The 19,051-nt window shown below is 43.7% G+C and overlaps 1 protein-coding gene across 1 annotated transcript; it reads left to right on the top strand.

Moving 5' to 3' along the window:
- The first annotated feature begins 1,453 nt into the window (after nt 1–1,453).
- LOC134023426 (IgGFc-binding protein-like) lies at nt 1,454–12,764 on the top strand. Its single transcript, XM_062465536.1, has 13 exons — nt 1,454–1,474; nt 1,838–1,930; nt 5,671–6,897; nt 7,156–7,496; nt 7,623–8,196; nt 8,311–8,921; nt 9,199–9,769; nt 9,919–10,514; nt 10,629–11,196; nt 11,285–11,481; nt 11,567–11,705; nt 11,926–12,254; nt 12,350–12,764. Exons 2-13 carry the CDS (start codon nt 1,882–1,884, stop codon nt 12,641–12,643), a joined length of 5,496 nt encoding a protein of 1,831 aa, XP_062321520.1. The 5' UTR covers nt 1,454–1,474; nt 1,838–1,881; the 3' UTR covers nt 12,644–12,764.
- Nucleotides 12,765–19,051: the final 6,287 nt, after the last annotated feature.

The following is a 19,051-nucleotide window of genomic DNA, read 5'->3' as shown; positions in this document are numbered from 1 at the left end:
GACTGCCTGAGTGAAATAACTATAACCAAAAAGGTTAATTGATGAGAAATGGATATGCATTTGGTGTCTTGCAGAAAGGCAGCAAATTGATTAATTAAAATGATTTGTTACTAATGCAAGCAAGTAGGCATACTATACATAGTCACAAGTATCTGGTAAAGAGCAAGGTTTGGCCTATATACCACTCTGAAATAATTTTGTCCTGAGAATATCAGGATTCTGCTACAAAATAAATTAACTTTGAGTTATGACAAATTAATGATGAAAAGCAAGTCATGATCATTTGACCCAACTTCTAGAATATTTGTGAGTATAAGTGAGTTTTTGGTTATATTAGTTGGCCTACACTATTGGAAATCAATCTACTGTAATTGGCCATTGTAAATTGTATTTCAAAAAGTGAATGCTATATTGAGTGTAACCAATGAAAGCGGTAACAGTTTGCGGGCCAAGTACAAAGGATATTTGACTATTGAATAGCACATCCCGGCAAGAATGCCGTATTCATTCATGTGACAAGATTACCCTCTTAAAACTCTTAACAATAACCTAAATACTTGATAATGCTTATTTAGCAAATCGAATAAAAATGGCAGTCATCTAAAAAATAAAACAGTTTCTAACGTTCACCATGAATTAAACTAAGACGGAAGTCTGTTTTAAAATAAGAAAGGGGATTTCCAGTTCATTGTATTTGTATAGTATCTTGTGTTGGCACGCACCAGGAAGAGGGGCCTTCGTCTTCTTTTACGCATACAGTATACACACCCTAAGTATATTGAATATGTTATCATTACAAAAGATCAGGTGGCTTATGTACTTTTGATTAAAAGTTTATGTAAGGAGTTTAACTGAACAATGACTTTAGTAGCTGAGCTTCAAGTGTGTTGGCACGCACCAAAAAGGGGCCCCCGTCTTCTATTACGCATACTGGGGCTCGTGTTATCCAGCCACAGTCGGCATTATATATGACATGTAATTGCTGTAAATTTACTTAAAATCGATCCCACATTTATTTGACAGGATGCTGTATATTCTTTCTTTCTGTTTTACTGTATAACAATTAGTTTACATAATTGGGAAAAATTACTTGGTTGTGTCATATAGTTTTCCATGATGTGGTTCAGATGCATATCCAATGTTTCAGTACTGTACTGTTTCGATTATGACTGGGAAAAAAGGTCAGAATGAGCCGTTTAGTTTGTTATCTAGGATGTGGTAAAATTATATCCTGTGTCAAGCATATGGTCCATACAGCATATGGTCTGTCTATAATAAATGGAATGTCTTCCTGAAACTTCAGTAGTGGTGTTTTGTTAATATAATTTAAATCAATATGCACAGACGTTATGCTTGCATGCATCAGTCATATTGTTGAATTATTAGGATTTTAGAAGGATGGGTTGATCTCATCTCTATATAAGAGTATCCTCCTCTTTGTACATCTCACCTCTTCTGCAAAGAGCCTTAACAGGTATAGCATCCACACTTTTAGCCATTTTTACATTGGATACAATGCAGTTACTGTAAGAAGTATGATGCATTGCCTATTGGAAACTACTTAAAGTACATGAGTGTATTGCGGACTACATTGGGCGCTCTTGGTCTATAGCAGTTAACACATTTAGATTCAATCCTGGTTCTGAAACTTGTTAAACAGTTGTAGTAAACCTACAAATATTTATTATAGTAAATATTCGATTTATTATTTTGTATTATTCCATGATTGTATTTGAACTATTCCGTTTTTTGATGTGTACCTTATATTGAACTCTTTTGTCTTTTGATATGTACTTTAAATTGTATTGATGTTTATCTTACACATTATATATTACAGGGCTCAACTTCAAAAAGAGACCTTTATCTCACAATAAATCAGACATGAAGACTAAACCTGTGCTGTTATGTGTTGCCGTGGCACTGTTCTCAGGTAAGAACCAGTTTTCACTTTTAATGTTATTACTGAAAGCAGTAACATCTTCCAAAATATGAAATAAACATTGTGTTAGGCTCTAGTAAAAATATGTTAGCATTGTAGCAATGGGAACACATTTTATAAAGAGATACTTCAAAAACAATATTCAGCATTATGGATATGATAGCAACTGTGTCGTGGGAAATTGATTATGGGACAGCGACAGCGAGGCAAACCAGGGAAGGTTACTTGAGGTTAGATTTTGGGGCCTAAAATGGCTGACTACTATCTGCGCAGTTAATAAACTCTGCACAGTTAATAAACTCCACTCTAAACTGGATTTAACCAGAACAGGAGAAAACATGGTATGAGGGAGATTGGTTTGCCAAACTTATGATGGGAAAAGAATGTGGAGCCTGAGTAGAATAGTCTGTTGTTGCATAACAATGAATGGGAAAACAGCTGGTGGAGTTAAATTATCCTGGAACTCACTCTCAAGGGACTGAAGTCACGTATTCCGTATTTGTTATCTTGATTTACTGTAATTACAAATCTTTATCAATTTAAAACTTGATGATGATGATTTTGCATGGCAGAACAATTAACTTGTTGGGTTGTATTGTTTGACAAAAAAAGTATTTGAACTTGACAGTAAGAAACCTATTGCATGGGTGAATTTCCTTGCTGCTTTTCAACAGGACACATTCATTTTGATTTGCTTTGATCAAAATATTTAAGCAAAGATGCTTTTGTCTTAATAATAATGATAATGCAATGGTAACAAACCAAACATGGAAGAACTATAAATGTAATTTTGAAATGGCTCAGATGGATCTACAGGGGTGTGATAATTGAAAAAGCAACCTAAATATTGTACTTGAATGATGAGTAAAAATAGTATACACTGCATACATTCATTAGCGCAGATTTTGTCAGGGAGGATCAGTATTACAATTCCACATTTCACTGAACTTCTGCAAGATTTCATTGAAATCCCAAGAGTATTATCTCCATTTGAAAGAGCAAATTCATTAGTTTTGTATTGAATAGAACAGTGAGTGACAAGCATTTCTATTCATATCCTATATTTGGTATATGGTTTCATGGTTTATTTTTCAGTGTATATATAAACACGTATACAGTATATATCAACTTGAATTCAAGCACTTTCAAAGTTCATGTCTTTAAAAACCTTCAAGTATTTTCAAAACCTGTGGGAACTGCAATAAAAAAAGTCAACATTTTCAAAAATCTCAATCTCCAAAATGTCTTTCTACTGTGAAAGAAATGTTGGGCCTATGTACAATGAATGTGTTTTAGGAGAAGTTTACAGTTGGTTAAGAAGCTTGAGGGGGGGAAGCTTGTCACCTGGGGGGAAGAGACAGTTGGTCTGAAGACAATGTGGATTCAACTGTATTGTTCTAAGGATTTAACCAATGACAGAAGAGATTTGGTATAGCTGCATGTCTGTAGGATGGACCAATGACTTTTGAGAACTGTCGTATTCGGTTCAGGGCCATCAGCCTGGTAGTGCTGGTGGGCTGGATTCTCCATTCTAGAATGCTCGATGGAGCTGTATGGAATTGTCTTTGTGTTATTGTCTTATGTTTGTGTGTCGATGATGTTATGTTGATAACGTTCTAATGTTTAAATCTACGTCAAATAAACATTAACTCTGTACTTCACCCGACTTCAGCTTAAACGATTGATTCTCTAAAAAACTTCCACGACAGTTTTGGAGGGGGCACCCGGATGTTCATTGAGATCCAACCTGGACTCGTGAGTGGCAAGAACGGGATTCTTCCTCAGGGTCAGGTGGTTCGATGCAGCATTTTGAACAGGGGAAAGTGGTGAGTTACTGAGATCGATTACTTTGAGCGAAGTTATGGTGAGGTTAAAGTTATTGTTGAATTTGATGGGGTTTTGTTTGAATGGTACAATTTTAGTCCGATAAATAGATGTGCAATTCTATCTGTGATATTGCTACATTCCTACTGTAAATCCTCTGTGTTTAGTCTTTGAGTAGTTCAAAGATGCAGTTGTGGTCTGTGTTTAGTCTTTGTGTAGTTCAAAGATGCAGTTGTGGTCTGTGTTTAGTCTTTGTGTAGTTCAAAGATGCAGATGGCCAGTTTATTTGTTGCTGCGCCAGTTGTCATATGCATAGTGCATATGGTTGTCCATCCATGGGTGTGTGGATGAGTGTATGGGTAATATGGAATGTTCTCGAAACTCACAGTGGATCCTGATCTGTAAATGGATTGGTTGAAATTGTCATATCTAGTTACCAAATTTTTTTCTTTCTCAAAAATACATGTTATTGCGATATTTTGGAATTGTATGAGCTATCTATTGAAGTAATGTAATTACTAAGTATACTAATACATGTTAAAGGGTTAGAGGCCCGTTGCGTTGAAGTCGTACAAAGGATCTTGAGTCCCATTAGGGGTTACGAGTTCTGCATGAGTTTATTGCTACTGAGATGTGTGTGTTATGATTAATTCTAAGTCTGGTGGTAGACAAATGCATGGCAAACATTTGTTAATAAATCCTAACCAAATGGGCGAGTTGCAGATTGCCGACCAGGATTTGGATGTATGTGTAAACGGCTAATTTGATGTGGAGTTTTCTATGTAGAATTTGAATCCTGACTTCTCTTTTATGTGAGGAAAGAGAAGTTAAAGAAAATGTGAGGAAATTGTATAAGTTTGTCTTTTGTGTTAAATGTTTGTTTGAAACAACGAGGAGTATAAGTTAAGGAAAGAACTAATCCATAAAAATACACATAATTTTTTCTTCCGAATGTGCTAGTCCGCCGTCTGTTGAAAAAATGTCTGCAAAAATTTCCAGAAAGACAGCGCTTGGATCGGAAAGATCAAGGCTGTGGTTCCGTGAGTGTCCTGAAAGACAGGAAGAATGGCAACGGCATTTGTCACAGTTTACAGACAGAATCAACAGCGACGGTGGCGGGTATGTGCAAGCGAAGGAATTGCAGTTTCAAAATTGATACTACGGAAGGGTAATTGCCTAACACATGCGCACACGCAACAAGAGACGACTACTACACTATGACATTTTGTATCCTGATTAGGAATTGTATTGAAGCTAGACTTTTTTGTTTTTAAAGAACTGTTTACTACTGTTGGTTGACATCAATTGTACAAAAAGAAAAAGTGTGGGAATGTGAAAGAAATTTTGGGCCTATGTACAATGAATGTGTTTTAGGAGAAGTTTACAGTTGGTTAAGAAGCTTGATACAATGAATGTTGATTCAACTCCATTTGGTAGAGATGCCATTTGCAGTTTTATGACACCTAACTAGGAGACGTGAAGTCTAAGAGACGGGAAGTCTGGGTGACCTGAGAGAGTTCTTGTCACCTGGGGGGGAAGAGACAGTTGGTCTGAAGACAATGTGGATTCAACTGTATTGTTCTAAGGATTTAACCAATGACAGAAGAGATTTGGTATAGCTGCATGTCTGGAGGATGGACCAATGACTTTTGAGAACTGTTGTATCTATAAAATGGTCTGTTGAAGAATGTTCTGGGTGGTTCAGGGCCATCAGCTGGGTAGTGCTGGTGGGCTGGATTCTCCCGGTTCCATTCTAGAATGCTAGATGGAGCTGTATGGAATTGTCTTTGTGTTATTGTCTTATGTTTGTGTGTCGATGATGTTATGTTGATAACGTTCTAATGTTTAAATCTACGTCAAATAAACATTAACTCTGTACCTCCCCGTCCTCCTACTTCTGTCTGCAGTGACACAAGGCTGTTCTGTAGGAAAAGAGTTTGTCACAGCATTCTTGACCAACTACGAGGAGAATTACCCAGGTCAGAAGCTGCAACTGGCCATCACCTCCCAAGGGATCCCCGCTACAGTGCAGATCCATCTCGAATCCCCCCGCTTCACCACCACAGTAAGGCTAGGTGGGAAGGAAACCAAATGGGTGACGCTGCCTGGAGGAGCAGAGCTCCGAAAATCTGGCCTTTCCTCCAGCGTTGTCCAGGTGTCCTCAAGTGCCGATGTTTCATTGGTTGCCTTTAACACCCGCGATCATACAGGTGACAGCTCCAGAGTACTACCGTCCCACCAGTTGGGGGTAGAATACTGGGCTTACACCCCTGTCACTGAGCCTGGCAACATGATGAAGCTGCTGGCTGTAGTGAACGGACCCCAGCTCAACACAGTAACTTTTCAGTCACCTACCAGTGTCCAAATCAATGGCGTTGGAACTTGGAACGCTCGCCAGAACATTAATGTAATCATGAAGCCGTATCAGAGCTACCTGCTGCAGAGTAGTTCCGATTTGACCGGGATGCAGGTAAAGTCAAAACACCCTTTGGCTGTTTTGGTAGGGCACCAGTGCTCTTGGTTAGGAGGCGCTTGCAACCATGTATATGAGCAGCTCCTTCCACTTCACCTCCTGTCCACCTCCTACCTTGTCCCTGCTATGCACCCAGCTGGACACTCCGAGGACCAGGCCCACATCATAGCCACTGAGGATGGCACAGTGGTGACAGTTATTCGGGGGAAGTCCGCAACCAGTCAGAAACTCCAGGCTGGCCAGGCTTTCTTTGAGCGTGTCACATTTGACTCTCCTCTGTTGATCCAAAGTAACAAGAAGGTGATGGTGATGTATTACAGCAACAACAAACCATTCGACCCCTTCCTGACCTCCATCTTACCCTCCTCCCAGTCGCCCAGCGATTGGTCTGTGGAAACCCTGGATGGTTTCAGCAGTACTGCAGTGGTTCTATCACTGCGGGAGGGGGTTCACAGTGTGAAGATCTATGGCATAAATACACAAGAAAAGGGCCAGATTCAGTGGAACACTTTCCTGCCAGATGACAAGTATGTGTGGAGCATTGTCAGTCTGGGTAAGACACAGGATCATTTCATCATCGAGGGAGACTCAATTCTGTCTGTATACGTCTATGGAGGAAAACAGTACGATGGCTATGGTACCTCAGGTGTATGCTCCTCAGGTAAATTCTTTGTTGTTTTTTTTGAGTAGTTATGTTACTTTTCACTACGCCATACTCAGTTCTTTGATCCTACACCTTAACAATGCTTACACAGATGCATTCCTTTAGAGACAGGCAACACATTTCCAGCAATATTACAGTTTAATTCTTATATATATACGTATATATATATATCTGTAAACAGATATATTCTGCTAAAACTCTCGAGCTGAGAAGTGTAAAGTGAACATTGTGTCACCCCTCCCTGCCCACCTTTAGCTGCTGTGCCTCCTACTCCTCCCCCGGATCCCTGTGACAAGATCAAATGCAGGGAAAAGGAAGAGTGCCAGAAAGGTGAATGTGTTCACATTTCCAAGGCAACTTGCCACGCGGTAGGAGACCCCCACTACCAGACCTTCGATGGGTATCGGTTCGACTTCCAGGGCACCTGCACCTACACCATGGCAACAGTTACTGATCTGACACAGGGCCTGGCCGCATTTACAGTACTGACCAAGAACAACCACAGAGGAGAGCGGAGAGTGTCCTATGTCAGGACAGTGACCATAACTGTCTACAATCAGACTGTGGTCATCAGCAGTCAGAGATCTATGGTGCAGGTGAGAGATCAAATGTTCGGAAATATGAGTTCAGACATACAATATAGCATAAACATATGCTGTAGGTAGGTCTGTGGTAAATAAAGATGAGGACTAATGAGTGGTATCATGCCCCTTCTTTCCCAGGTAAACGGAGAGCTGATCTACCTACCAATCAGCCTGGCTAGGGGGAAGCTGAACATAGAACAGAGAAGGGGCTATGCTGTTCTGACCACTGATTTTGGTCTGGAGGTCAAGTACAACTGGAACATGGATCTCTACATTACTGTTCCCAGCAGCTACTTCCGATTCCTTGGGGGTCTGTGTGGAAACTACAACGGTGATCGTGGAGATGATCGGACTAGCCCCTTAAATACCAGCCTCCCCACGGTGCTTGAGTTTGCCAAGAGTTGGAAAGGTGATGATAAAGACAGCTTTTGCAATGACGACTGTAAAGGGAGCTGTCCGGAATGCAGCCCCCAGCTCCAGAAAAGGTACGGGGAAAACGAGTTCTGTGGAATCCTGACCAAGACGGACGGGCCGTTTGCCAGCTGCCACAAGGCCCTGGACCCTAGCATTTTCTTTGACAACTGTATCTTTGACGTGTGTATCAACAAAGGCGCCAGAATGTTCTTCTGTGACAACCTGAAACTCTATGATGACGCCTGTCTGGCCAAGGGTGTAAAGATCAGCCCCCAGTGGAGGATGGACGCTAAATGCCGTAAGTTTTTTCTCTTTATTCCTTCCCTCCGGTCCTGTGTCCTCTTGTTAGATGGTGTCATACGCTGCATACGCTCCTAATCCCAGCTATTAACTTTATGTCTCCTCTCCCCAGCTCTGCAGTGTCCAGCCAACAGCCATTATGATGCCTGTGGTTCGGCCTGCCCTGCTTCTTGCATTGATCTAGATGCCCCAGCCCAGTGTAAGGAACCCTGTGTGGAGGGCTGCCAATGCAACAGTGGCTTTGTCCTCAGTGGGGAAAGCTGCGTGCGCAGCACAAGCTGTGGCTGCCAGTACCAGGGCCGCTACTACCCTACAGGTACCACATTCTGGGTTGACAGCCAATGTAATAAGAGGTGCAGGTGTGTCCCTGGAAAGGCAGAGGCTCAGTGTGAATCCACCACATGTAAGAAGTCAGAAGTGTGCGAGCTACGCAACGGCGTGAGAGACTGCTATCCAACATCCTTTTCTACGTGTCAAGCTTCTGGTGACCCCCACTACCGCACCTTTGATGGCCGGAGGTTTGACTTCCAGGGAACCTGCACCTACGTCCTGTCCCGTCTGGTGGGTACTGGTGGGACAGGCTCCCTGCTGACGCCATTTGAGGTTCAGGTTCAGAACGAGAACCGGGGGAGGAACAAGGCAGTGGCCTACACCAAGACAGTGTCCATCACCGTCCTCAACCATACCCTGACCTTGAGCAGCGACAATCCTGGAAAAGTTGTGGTAAGCTGTGGAAACATTTTTACAGTTCTACTGGCAATTATAGAAATATAAGATTCAAAAATTAGAGTTTTGTGCTCTAACTGCTGTCAACCAATCCTGAGGACTTATTACAAAAGCTTAAATTAACAGTAGCTGCCATTGTAATTTCATTAAAATTCTGAAATACTTTAACTTGTAACGTTGCTGCAGACAGACTGACACATTCAGACAGTGAAATAATCACAGGAATGAATGCTCTTCTATTTCTGTTCTCCTTATGTTTTCTGTCTGTCTACAGATACTCGGCCAGTATGTAAACCTTCCGTTTGAGGCAGAGTCTGGCCAGTTGTCAGTGCTTCGTATTGGCTACTTTGGCGTGGTAAGGACAAGTTTTGGCCTCACTCTAAAGTTTGACTGGAGGAGCCACGTCGCTCTTACACTGCCCAGTTCATACTCGGCCGTCATCGCCGGCCTTTGTGGGAATTGGAATGGCCAACCGGGTGATGACTTCCTCAAACCGGACCAAAGCCCAGCACCCAATCCCACTGCCTTCGGGTCGAGCTGGCAGGTGGGTGGAGCTGTGGGATGCTCCAATGATTGCCCAGGGGGCCAGTGTCCAAAATGTCACCCAACCCAGAGGCAGAAATATCAGTCAGGGGTGTACTGTGGCCAGATAACTGACAAGTCGGGCCCGTTTAGACAGTGTCACGCCAAGGTAGACCCCCAGGACTACCTGGAGGACTGTGTGTTTGACCTATGTGTGTATGGAGGCCATGCATCTGTCCTGTGTAGCGCCCTCACATCTTACACCACTGCCTGCCAGGATGCACAAGCCACAGTGGAGACCTGGAGATCAGACAGTCTCTGCCGTGAGTTAAACACACATATAAGTGCTTGCGTGCAAGCAAACACTCATATCATGCAGTTACTGTATGCATCATGAATGAAGGACTCCTTTCTTGAAACCCTCAGCTTATTTACCGTGTATGTGATCTCTGTGTGTATTACTGTGTTTTAGCATCTTCATGCCCAGCCAACAGCCAGTACGAGGTGTGTGCCCCAGGCTGTCCTGAGACTTGCAGCCAACTAAAGGAGGATTACAGCTGCAACAACGCCCCCTGTAGAGAGGGATGTATATGTAATGACGGCTTCCTGCTTAGCGACAACATGTGTGTTCCTGTGGCAGAGTGTGGCTGTGTGTACCAGGGCCAATATTATACCAGCGGCCAGGTGTTCATCCCAGGCACCGGGGGGCACTGCAGCCCTCGCTGTGTGTGTTCTGACGATGGTGAAGTTGAATGTGACACTACCTTCACCTGTGGAGCCAATGAAGAGTGTGCGTTAAGGGATGGCCTGCTGGCCTGCGTCCCAAAAAATATTAGCACCTGCCATGTGGGCGGGGTCAGGGAGTACAAGTCATTTGATGGGCGTGCATTCAGTGTGTACGGGGACTGTGTGTATAAGTTAGTGGAGGTGGAGCAGGATGGAGGGATGACACCCTTCACTGTGATAGTACAACAGCAGACCGCCGAGGGGGGAGTGACCAGGAGGGTTGAAATACAGACATCCATATACAAGATCACCATGATTCCTGGACTGCTCTGGCAAGTAGTGGTAGGTATCCCTTTGATTCCATCCATCCGACTCTCTCTCTCTCTCTTTATATCTGTCCTTTCATATTACATAATACACTTGACACCAGCTAAAGTTATCTTTCTCCTCTGATAGGTGAATGAAATCAGGGCCCATCTCCCTCTATCCTTAGGTGAAGGAAAAGTATTGGTCAATCAGAATGGAGTAAACATTGTTGTTGTAACAGACTTTGGCCTAAAGGTGACCTATGACACCGTGGGCGGGGTTATAGTGCATCTCCCCTCCACCTACAATGGCATTACTCTTGGTCTCTGTGGTAACTATAACAACGAACTTAATGACGACTTCCGGCTGCCCGACAACACTCAGGCACTCTCAGAGGGGGCGTTCACCGCTGGGTGGGTGATATCAGAGAAAGGGGTCACATGTCAGACAGGATGTAACGGGTCTGTCTGTCCAGAACCTGAGCCGCAGAAAAAGCCAGAGTCTGAGAAGGCTTGTGACATCATCAGGGCACGCCAGGGCCCTTTTGCTGCCTGCCATGCAGTAGTACCCCCATCCGGCTACTATGAGGCGTGTGTGAAAGAATTGACACTCCCAGGAGGGGGACAGGAAGTACTGTGTCGACACATCCAGATTTATGCATCTCTCTGTCAGGGGGCTGGTGCCACAGTAATAAGCTGGAGAAACAACTCCTTCTGTCGTGAGTCACATTTGATATTGACAACAGAAATCGGACCTACTTTTACTCCTTTGTGTCACTGATATCCCTCTTTCCCTCCCCTCTCCAGCCCTACAGTGTCCGGCAAAAACACACTATGAGCTGTGTTCTGACACCTGCTCCTCCACCTGTGCCTCCCTAAGTGCCCCTGCCCGCTGCCCCCCCTGCCAGGAGGGCTGTCAGTGTGATGAAGGATTAGTGTTTGACGGGGGAGTGTGTGTTGCTATGGACACTTGTGGTTGTGTGGTGAAGGGGAGGTACTACAAGGTGACTTGACACTCGTAATGCCACGAAACAAAATAACCTACTGTCAGCTAGTATTGTTGTTAATGATGTTGATTGTCGTTGTCAGTCCGGCCAGTCGGTGATGATGGAGGAGTGTCAAGAGGTGTGCAGCTGCAAAGCAGGGCAGTTCACCTGTCAGAACAACCAGTGTGACAAGGGGGATGAGTGTAGGGTGAAGGGCGGAGTCTTGGGCTGCTACTTGAAAGGTAATAACTTACAAAGTAAATCTATCTTTTACCTCAGAGGTATGCGTGAAGAGATTTGTTTTGTGATTCAGACTGTGTAAAGTAGTAATGCTGCAAACAGTACAGAAACACACACACATACTAAATAGAACCTCCTAATCAGCATATAATGTCCATAGTATATAATGAATTATTTTCAACAAGCAGTATCTTACCCACATTTGTGATGTTGTGTGGCCAGATCCATGTGTGGACATGCAGTGCAGGGAAAAGGAGCGCTGTGTGGTGGAGAAGGACCAGGCGGTGTGTGAGGCTCTGTCTAAGGCTGTATGCTGGGTTATGGGAGACCCCCACTTCTCCACCTTCGACGGGACCCTCTTCTCCTTCCAGGGCACCCACTCCTACACCCTGGTCAACACCACAAGACGAGACCCCACCCTGAACGACTTCAACATCCTGACTAAGAACGAGCTGCGGGGAAGCTCTAGAGGTTCCTACCTCCGCTCCACAACTGTGTACCTCTTAGGCCGCCGTATCTCAATCCAGTCTGGCCAGAGGGGAAGTGTGGAGGTGGGCTTTGTTAACTAATCACTAGATCCCTGATGATTGTAAAAAATGTCCATCTTGGTTTCTTTTTAAATATTTTGTTTCTCAACATTTCCCAGGTGGATGGTGTCCGCAAGTCCCTCCCAGTCATTCTCGAGTCTGGCAACATCGAGATCACAGTGTCTGGCATTAGAGGAACCATCCAATCATCTGTGGGGTTAGAGGTCAGCTTTGACTGGAGCACACTTGTGATGGTCACAGTATCGAGCAGTTACTATGGCAACCTCCAAGGTATCTGCGGCAACTACAACGGTGACCCCAAAGACGACTTCACCATGCCATCAGGGGTCTTGACAACCAACATCACTGAGTGGGCGGGGTCTTGGAGCGTTGATGATAAATATAAGCGTTAATTTGCCTATGATGAGTAGTCTACAGGATCTAATATGTAACTCAAACATTTATGTAGCCTTATCTTTTCATGATCTGCCAAGATAATACATATAATCAACAATAAATCATGTCAGCACTTTATGATGTCTCCTTTTTGTGCACCAGCCTACCTGTCTGTATCGGAACTTCCATCCATTTGTTGTCTGAAGGTTGATGTTGTTTTAGCATTGTTTGCTTTCATCCTACATTTGCAATAGACCAATATTTACCCAAAACAGTCCATGAAACTGCCTACCATCACAATGATCAAGAAATTAATTCATGCCAACAGTGCTTGTCAAACACTATTACAGTGGAGGGTGTGCCAGGGTGTCCTGTCATCCTGTTCATCATAAATAGCATCCTGTAGTCTGGTATTAGCTATTACATATTGTAATTTTAACTATTTGTAAGAGGTGAGTCAAGAACATTTAGTTCCCTCAAATCCAACTGTTAATGTAATACATTTTTCATTTTAAATAGAACATGGTGTATGTTAAAATACATGGTGGTGTATTTACAATAAATAACACCATGAAGGGTTTCAAATGAGATCACAGAAAGCTGGAAAAGAGGTTTACACTGGTCTCATTGCCACCTTTCCACCAATCCCAAGGCAGGCAACATGCTGAGCTAATACAACCAGAAACCTTCACCGTGAGGGAGTCCCACTTACCATCTCGCCCCACAACCTCATCATCCCTGATCCAGCGGACTTCAACTTTAGGCTGGCCAGTCACTATGCATGGAACCACTGCATCCTGGCCCACCAGGAACTCATGGAAGAGTGGGGTGGCCCAAACTATGGGCGCTCTTTAGGGATTATATACAGTACTGAGAGTGTGTATGGGTGTGTGCATATGGGTGTGAAATTCGAGAATACAGAATTCTTTCAGTTAGACAGTCATCGGAATGGAACATTATACTTGTGTCAAACTGCTATTTGCTTTGATTAAACTGATTAATTTAATGTATGCTGCTAGGCATCCAGGAAGACCTTGGCTGACTTTTGCTGTACGGCTTTGTTCCAATAATCGTCAGCTGCCTCTTCCTCTCCTTTCCTTTCCTCCAGTAATTCCCCTGTTTCCTCTCCGTCTTGGTCAGAGGAAAGTCGAGGAAAATAGAAGCAGCTTACTGCTCATGCTCAGTTCATCTCCTTCTCATTAATGCTACAAAAGTGCATGACCAGATGTTGAAGAATTCTCTAAGCATCAGTTCATGTTATTGTTGGAATAACACAAGTCCAGGTGGGAGTATGAGTTATTAGCATTATTGTGACTTTTATGCTATCATTTAAATCTATTTTTACTATTATCTCAAATTCCTTTGGGGGTCAGAAGACTAATAGTCCTTTCTTTGAACTTATTTTTATTTTTAAGAAAAGCAAACTTCCCCATGTAGCAAGACCTATTTCAACATAAACTGCTCGAAACGCTATTAAAAATCTTAAATCATTTCATTATAGGCCTATGCTGAGTTGAGGATTCTGCTTCGGCTCAACATAAAAAATTAACAGATGATTTGTGACATTCAGTGAAACAACTGTAGAAGTTACTGGGGGAGGAAGGGGAGGGGGGTGTGTGATTATTATTTATCAATCACAATTCGTTATTCTGATGTAAATCACAGAATTTGAGAAGATGCTGTAGATTACATTTTACTTTAAGATATAGAGAAAAACATACACAAACGTGGTCACAAACATTTTCAGTTTTCTACTATCTGCTCTGATTTGTAACGATAGTCTATTTTACATTTCATTGAGAACGCATTGCCATTGTTATGGCAGAGATCACTGGTTGAAATTAATTGCCTATCCAATAATAAAAGCTGGCCCGTAAACCAAAATTATGTAACAAATTAATTAACACAATATTAGCAATGATAACTCAACCTGCCATGGTAGCCTAGTAAAAATGTTAATTAAATATAATCCTTATGCTGATTCTCGCTTTTGGAAAAGCGAAAATCAGCATCCCTAATCTCAAAAGGAGAACGCTTTGAGCCATCTCTACTATCACTTATCCGAGTTGAACAAACGGGCACCTGCTGTGCGCATGTAGTTCAACAATGTCAGGGACATGTTCTCGGTGGTTTTATAGGCCAAGAGATGTGAACGAATGAGACAGACAGGAACCCCATAATCTTCCTCATCGCTTGCATTTGATCTTTAAATTCAGTCTTGTCACATTACGTAGCTTACATTTGTTCTGAAATGGACTGGGTGTGCAGCCACACACGATTAGTTTCTCATCCATCTTGAAACTGAAACCGAGACATTTTTACCATGACGAACAGTTGCTTCGTTACAAGAAACAAGAAAACAATCCGATTGGCCAACGCTAGTGTTTAACGGTCCTCATTTAGGCTACATAAAGTTGAGAATATTCCAACTCGTTCCGCGCCTCCCGCTCCGCTGTAGTGTGTACGCACTGACAACAGCAGACAGCCAGATAGTCCCTGGGCCACAAGCAAGTAGTGTAGATGAGGAAACTGATAAATTAGTTTATTTTGCTCATCCTCAGTCAAATGACCTTGACATTTTTTTGTTATCATCCTCAAAAGCCAGCGACACTTAGCAAAGGTTTATCACAGAAATGATGGAACCAACCGAAAATGGTTGACATACAATGAAAAAAAATGATGTGCTTTTCTGTGTGTTTGGCATTTGCACCTGTTGCAGGTGATAGTTCTTTCATAAAGGGAGGTATGAGTGCGTGGAAACATGTTCATCAGAAGATTGAGGAACATGAGAAAAATAATGCCCAAAAATATATTGCAGATACTTACTTTCTAATGGCTAAAAAGGCAGATGTGAGAAGTCTATTGACTGGAAACCAAATGTCTTTACATTATGAACAAGTAAAGAAAAAGCTCCAGGTAATGGAGCGCATAGTAGATGTCACAAAAGTAATTGAAAAATTTGGACTAAGTTACAGAGGAGATAAAGCAGAGGCTGCTTTATCTCTTTATTATTGTAGCCTACTAAAGATTATTAAAAGCTTTTTTAGACAAATGATTGAGGAACAATTCAGAATTTGTTGTTGACTTATTATGACATAATTTCATAGTTAAACGTGTCAACTAGTCATGCTTAACCTAGCCTAATCCACCAAAAGTACATTCTGTGTAGAACAAGTGTACATAATACACAACCTGAGTATACTGAACATGTTATTACAAAAGGTGGCTTATGTACTTTTGATTAAAAGTTTAACTGAACAATTACTTCATTAGCTTACTTCAATTGTGTTGGCACGCACCAAGGAGGGGCCCTCGTCTTCTTTTACGCTTACAGTATACACACCCTGAGTATATTGAACATGTTATCATTACAAAAGATCAAGTGGCTTATGTACTTTTGATTAAAAGTTTATGTAAGGAGTTTAACAGAACAATTACTTAGCTGAGCTTCCATTGTGTTGGCACGCACCGAGGAGAGGGGCCCTCGTCTTATTTTACGCTTACTGGGTCTCGCGTTATACAGCCACAGTCCGAATTATATAGGACATGTACTGCTATAAATGTACTTAAAATCGATCCCATATTTATTTGACAGGATGTGTTGCTCTGAAACGTTATTTTGGATGAAAGCGTCTGCTAAATGATTTGAAAATGTTCTTCCTGAGGGTCAAGAACTCCAGTCATTAAATGCTTAAATATAATGAGAATGAGTATTCAATTTAACTTTATTGACAATTATGCTAAACTGGCTAAACACCAAAACACAAAAAGGTTTTTGTCACTGTCCAAATGCTTACAAACTGCAATATTCTATAACTTAATGGCATTAGGTAAGTCATATTGATTGGTTAGTAGGCATTACAGTTGGTCAGGGAGACCAGGGTTAGATGTCTGGTGGGTCCCAAAGGCATTCTTGCTTTTTTACTAAGGCTTCACTATGAAAATATTTGTGCAGGAGTTAAACAAATGCTGTATATCTTTTCTTTCTATTTTACGGTATAACAATTAGTTTACATAATTGGGAAAAATTGCTTGGTTTTGTCATATGGTTTGTCATTGGTTGGAGTCAGGTGGCTGAGCGGTTAGGGAGTCGGGCTAGTAATCTGAAGGTTACCGGTTCGATTCCCGGCTGTGCCAAATGACGTTGTGTCCTTGGGCAAGGCACTTAACCCTACTTGCCTCGGGGGGAATGTCCCTGTACTTACTCTAAGTCGCTCTGGATAAGAGGGTCTGCTAAATGACTAGATGTAAATGTAAGAACTACCAGAATATAAAACGACAGCATCTAATTTTACTGCAAAGCTTTATGACAAACGGTTCATAACTTATGAAAAAGGATGTGGCAAAATGGTGAGTGTGTATTTCTGAGTGTGTACAGTATGTCTGTCTCTCTCGGTGTGTCTTTCTACAAAGTTTGGCCATGGTACATATCATAGGCATAATTCTATGGGGGGGGGCACACACACACCTGACCTCCATGTCAAACTTCAGCCTCCTAGGGTGAAAACTGTGACCGGGGGATGTTTGTGGACCAACTGACCGACCAACTGACATAGCGAGCAAACTAAGAGCTAACAGCTAAAAATGTAATGTACTTATTTTAGTTTAAAGTTATGTGCAACCATGTGTGCAACCAACCAAGCTTTATTATACTGTGTAAACACACTGAGCATATTTACAGTTCTTCTCTGTATGTTTCCTGGCTAATCCTAGTTTGTCACTGAACAATGCTGTAGTAAAACATCAGGTGGTTAATTTACTTTTGATTTAATGTTTGTAAAAGGAGTTCACCCCTCCCTGAGTCACCACCTTACCGCGGTGGAGGGGTTTGCGTGTCCTAGTGATCCTGGAAGCTATGTTGTCGGGGGCTTTATGCCCCTGGTAGGGTCACCCAAGGCAAACAGGTTCCAGGCGAAGGACCAGACAAAGCGCGGCTCAAAAACCTACCATGAAGAAAACAAACAATGGTTCTCAACAATGGTTCTCATGGTTCACCAGTCTACTTGAGAGGGGCTGGACTCTCTTCCACACTGGAGTTGCCCTTGGTGAGAGGCGTCGAGCTGGGGTGGGAATACTTGTTTCCCCTCGGTTCGGCGCCTGTACGTTGGGGTTCACCCCGGTGGACGAGAGCGTAGCCTCCCTCCGCCTTCGGGTGGGGGGACGGGTCCTCACTGTTGTTTGTGCTTACGCACCAAACGGCAGCGCAGAGTCTCTGGGAGGGGTGCTGGAAAGCGCTCCTCCCGGAGATGCCCTCGTCCTCCTGGGGGACTTCAATGCTCATGTGGGCAATGACAGTGAGACCTGGAGGGGCGTGATTGGGAGGAACGCCCCCCCCGATCTGAACCCGAGCGGTGTTTTGTTGTTGGACTTCTGTGCTAGACACGGCTTGTCCATAACGAACACCATGTTCAAGCATAAGGGTGTTCATATGTGCACTTGGCACCAGAACACCTGAAGTCTCAGTTCGATGATAGACTTTGTAGTCGTGTCGTCGGATCTGAGGCCGAATGTCTTGGACACTCGGGTGAGGAGAGGGGCGGAGCTGTCAACTGATCACCACCTGGTGGTGAGTTGGCTACGATGGTGGGGGAAGACACCGGTCAGGCCTGGCAGGCCCAAACGTAATGTGTGGGTCTGCTGGGAACGGCTGGCAGAATCCCCTGTCAGAAGGAGCTTCAACTCCCACCTCCGGGAGAGCTTCGATCATGTCTCGAGGGGGGCCGGGGACATTGAGTTCGAATGGGCCATGTTCCGGGCCTCCATTGTTGAGGCGGGTGACCGGAGCTGCGGACGCAAGGCAGTCGGTGCATGTCGCGGCGGTAACCCTTGGACCCGGTGGTGGACGCCGGAGGTGAGGGAAGCCGTCAAGCTGAAGAAGGAGGCCTATCGGACTTTATTGGCTGGTAGGACTCCAGAGGCAGCTGATGTGTACCGGCAGGCCAAGCGGAATGAGGCTTTGGTGGTCGCGGAGGCAAAAACCCGGGTGTGGGAGGAGTTCGGCGAGGCCATGGAGAATGACTTCCGAACGGCTTCGAAAAGGTTCTGGACCACCATCCGGCGACTCAGAAGGGGGAAGCAGTGCACTGTCAACGCTGTATATGGTGGGGATGGTGCGCTGCTGACCTCGATGGGGGACGTCTTGGACCGGTGGAAGGAATACTTTGAAGACCTCCTTAATCCCACCAACACGCTTTCCGACATGGAGGCAGAGTCTGGGGACATTGAGGGAGGCCCTTCTATCTCTGGGGCTGAGGTCGCCGAGGTGGTTGAAAAGCTCCGCGGTGGCAGGGCCCCTGGGGTGGATGAGGTCCGCCCGGAGTTCCTTAAGGCTCTGGATGTTGTAGGGCTGTCTTGGTTGACACGACTCTGCAACATCGTGTGGACATCGGGGACAGTGCCTCTGGACTGGCAGACAGGGGTGGTGG

The sequence above is a fragment of the Osmerus eperlanus genome, chromosome 7 (assembly GCF_963692335.1).
Source record: "Osmerus eperlanus chromosome 7, fOsmEpe2.1, whole genome shotgun sequence".
Lineage (NCBI taxonomy): Eukaryota > Metazoa > Chordata > Actinopteri > Osmeriformes > Osmeridae > Osmerus > Osmerus eperlanus.
This window is presented reverse-complemented; position numbering and strand designations above follow the sequence as displayed.

What these genes read in the sequence shown, in the direction of transcription:
- LOC134023426 (XM_062465536.1), top strand. Translation starts at nt 1,882, where the DNA reads ATGAAGACTAAACCTGTGCTGTTATGTGTTGCCGTGGCACTGTTCTCA. An exon ending in CTCAGGTGTATGCTCCTCAG is followed by an intron (nt 6,898 to 7,155) that starts GTAAATTCTTTG and finishes GCCCACCTTTAG; the next exon opens with CTGCTGTGCCTCCTACTCCT. An exon ending in GAGATCAGACAGTCTCTGCC is followed by an intron (nt 9,770 to 9,918) that starts GTGAGTTAAACA and finishes ACTGTGTTTTAG; the next exon opens with CATCTTCATGCCCAGCCAAC.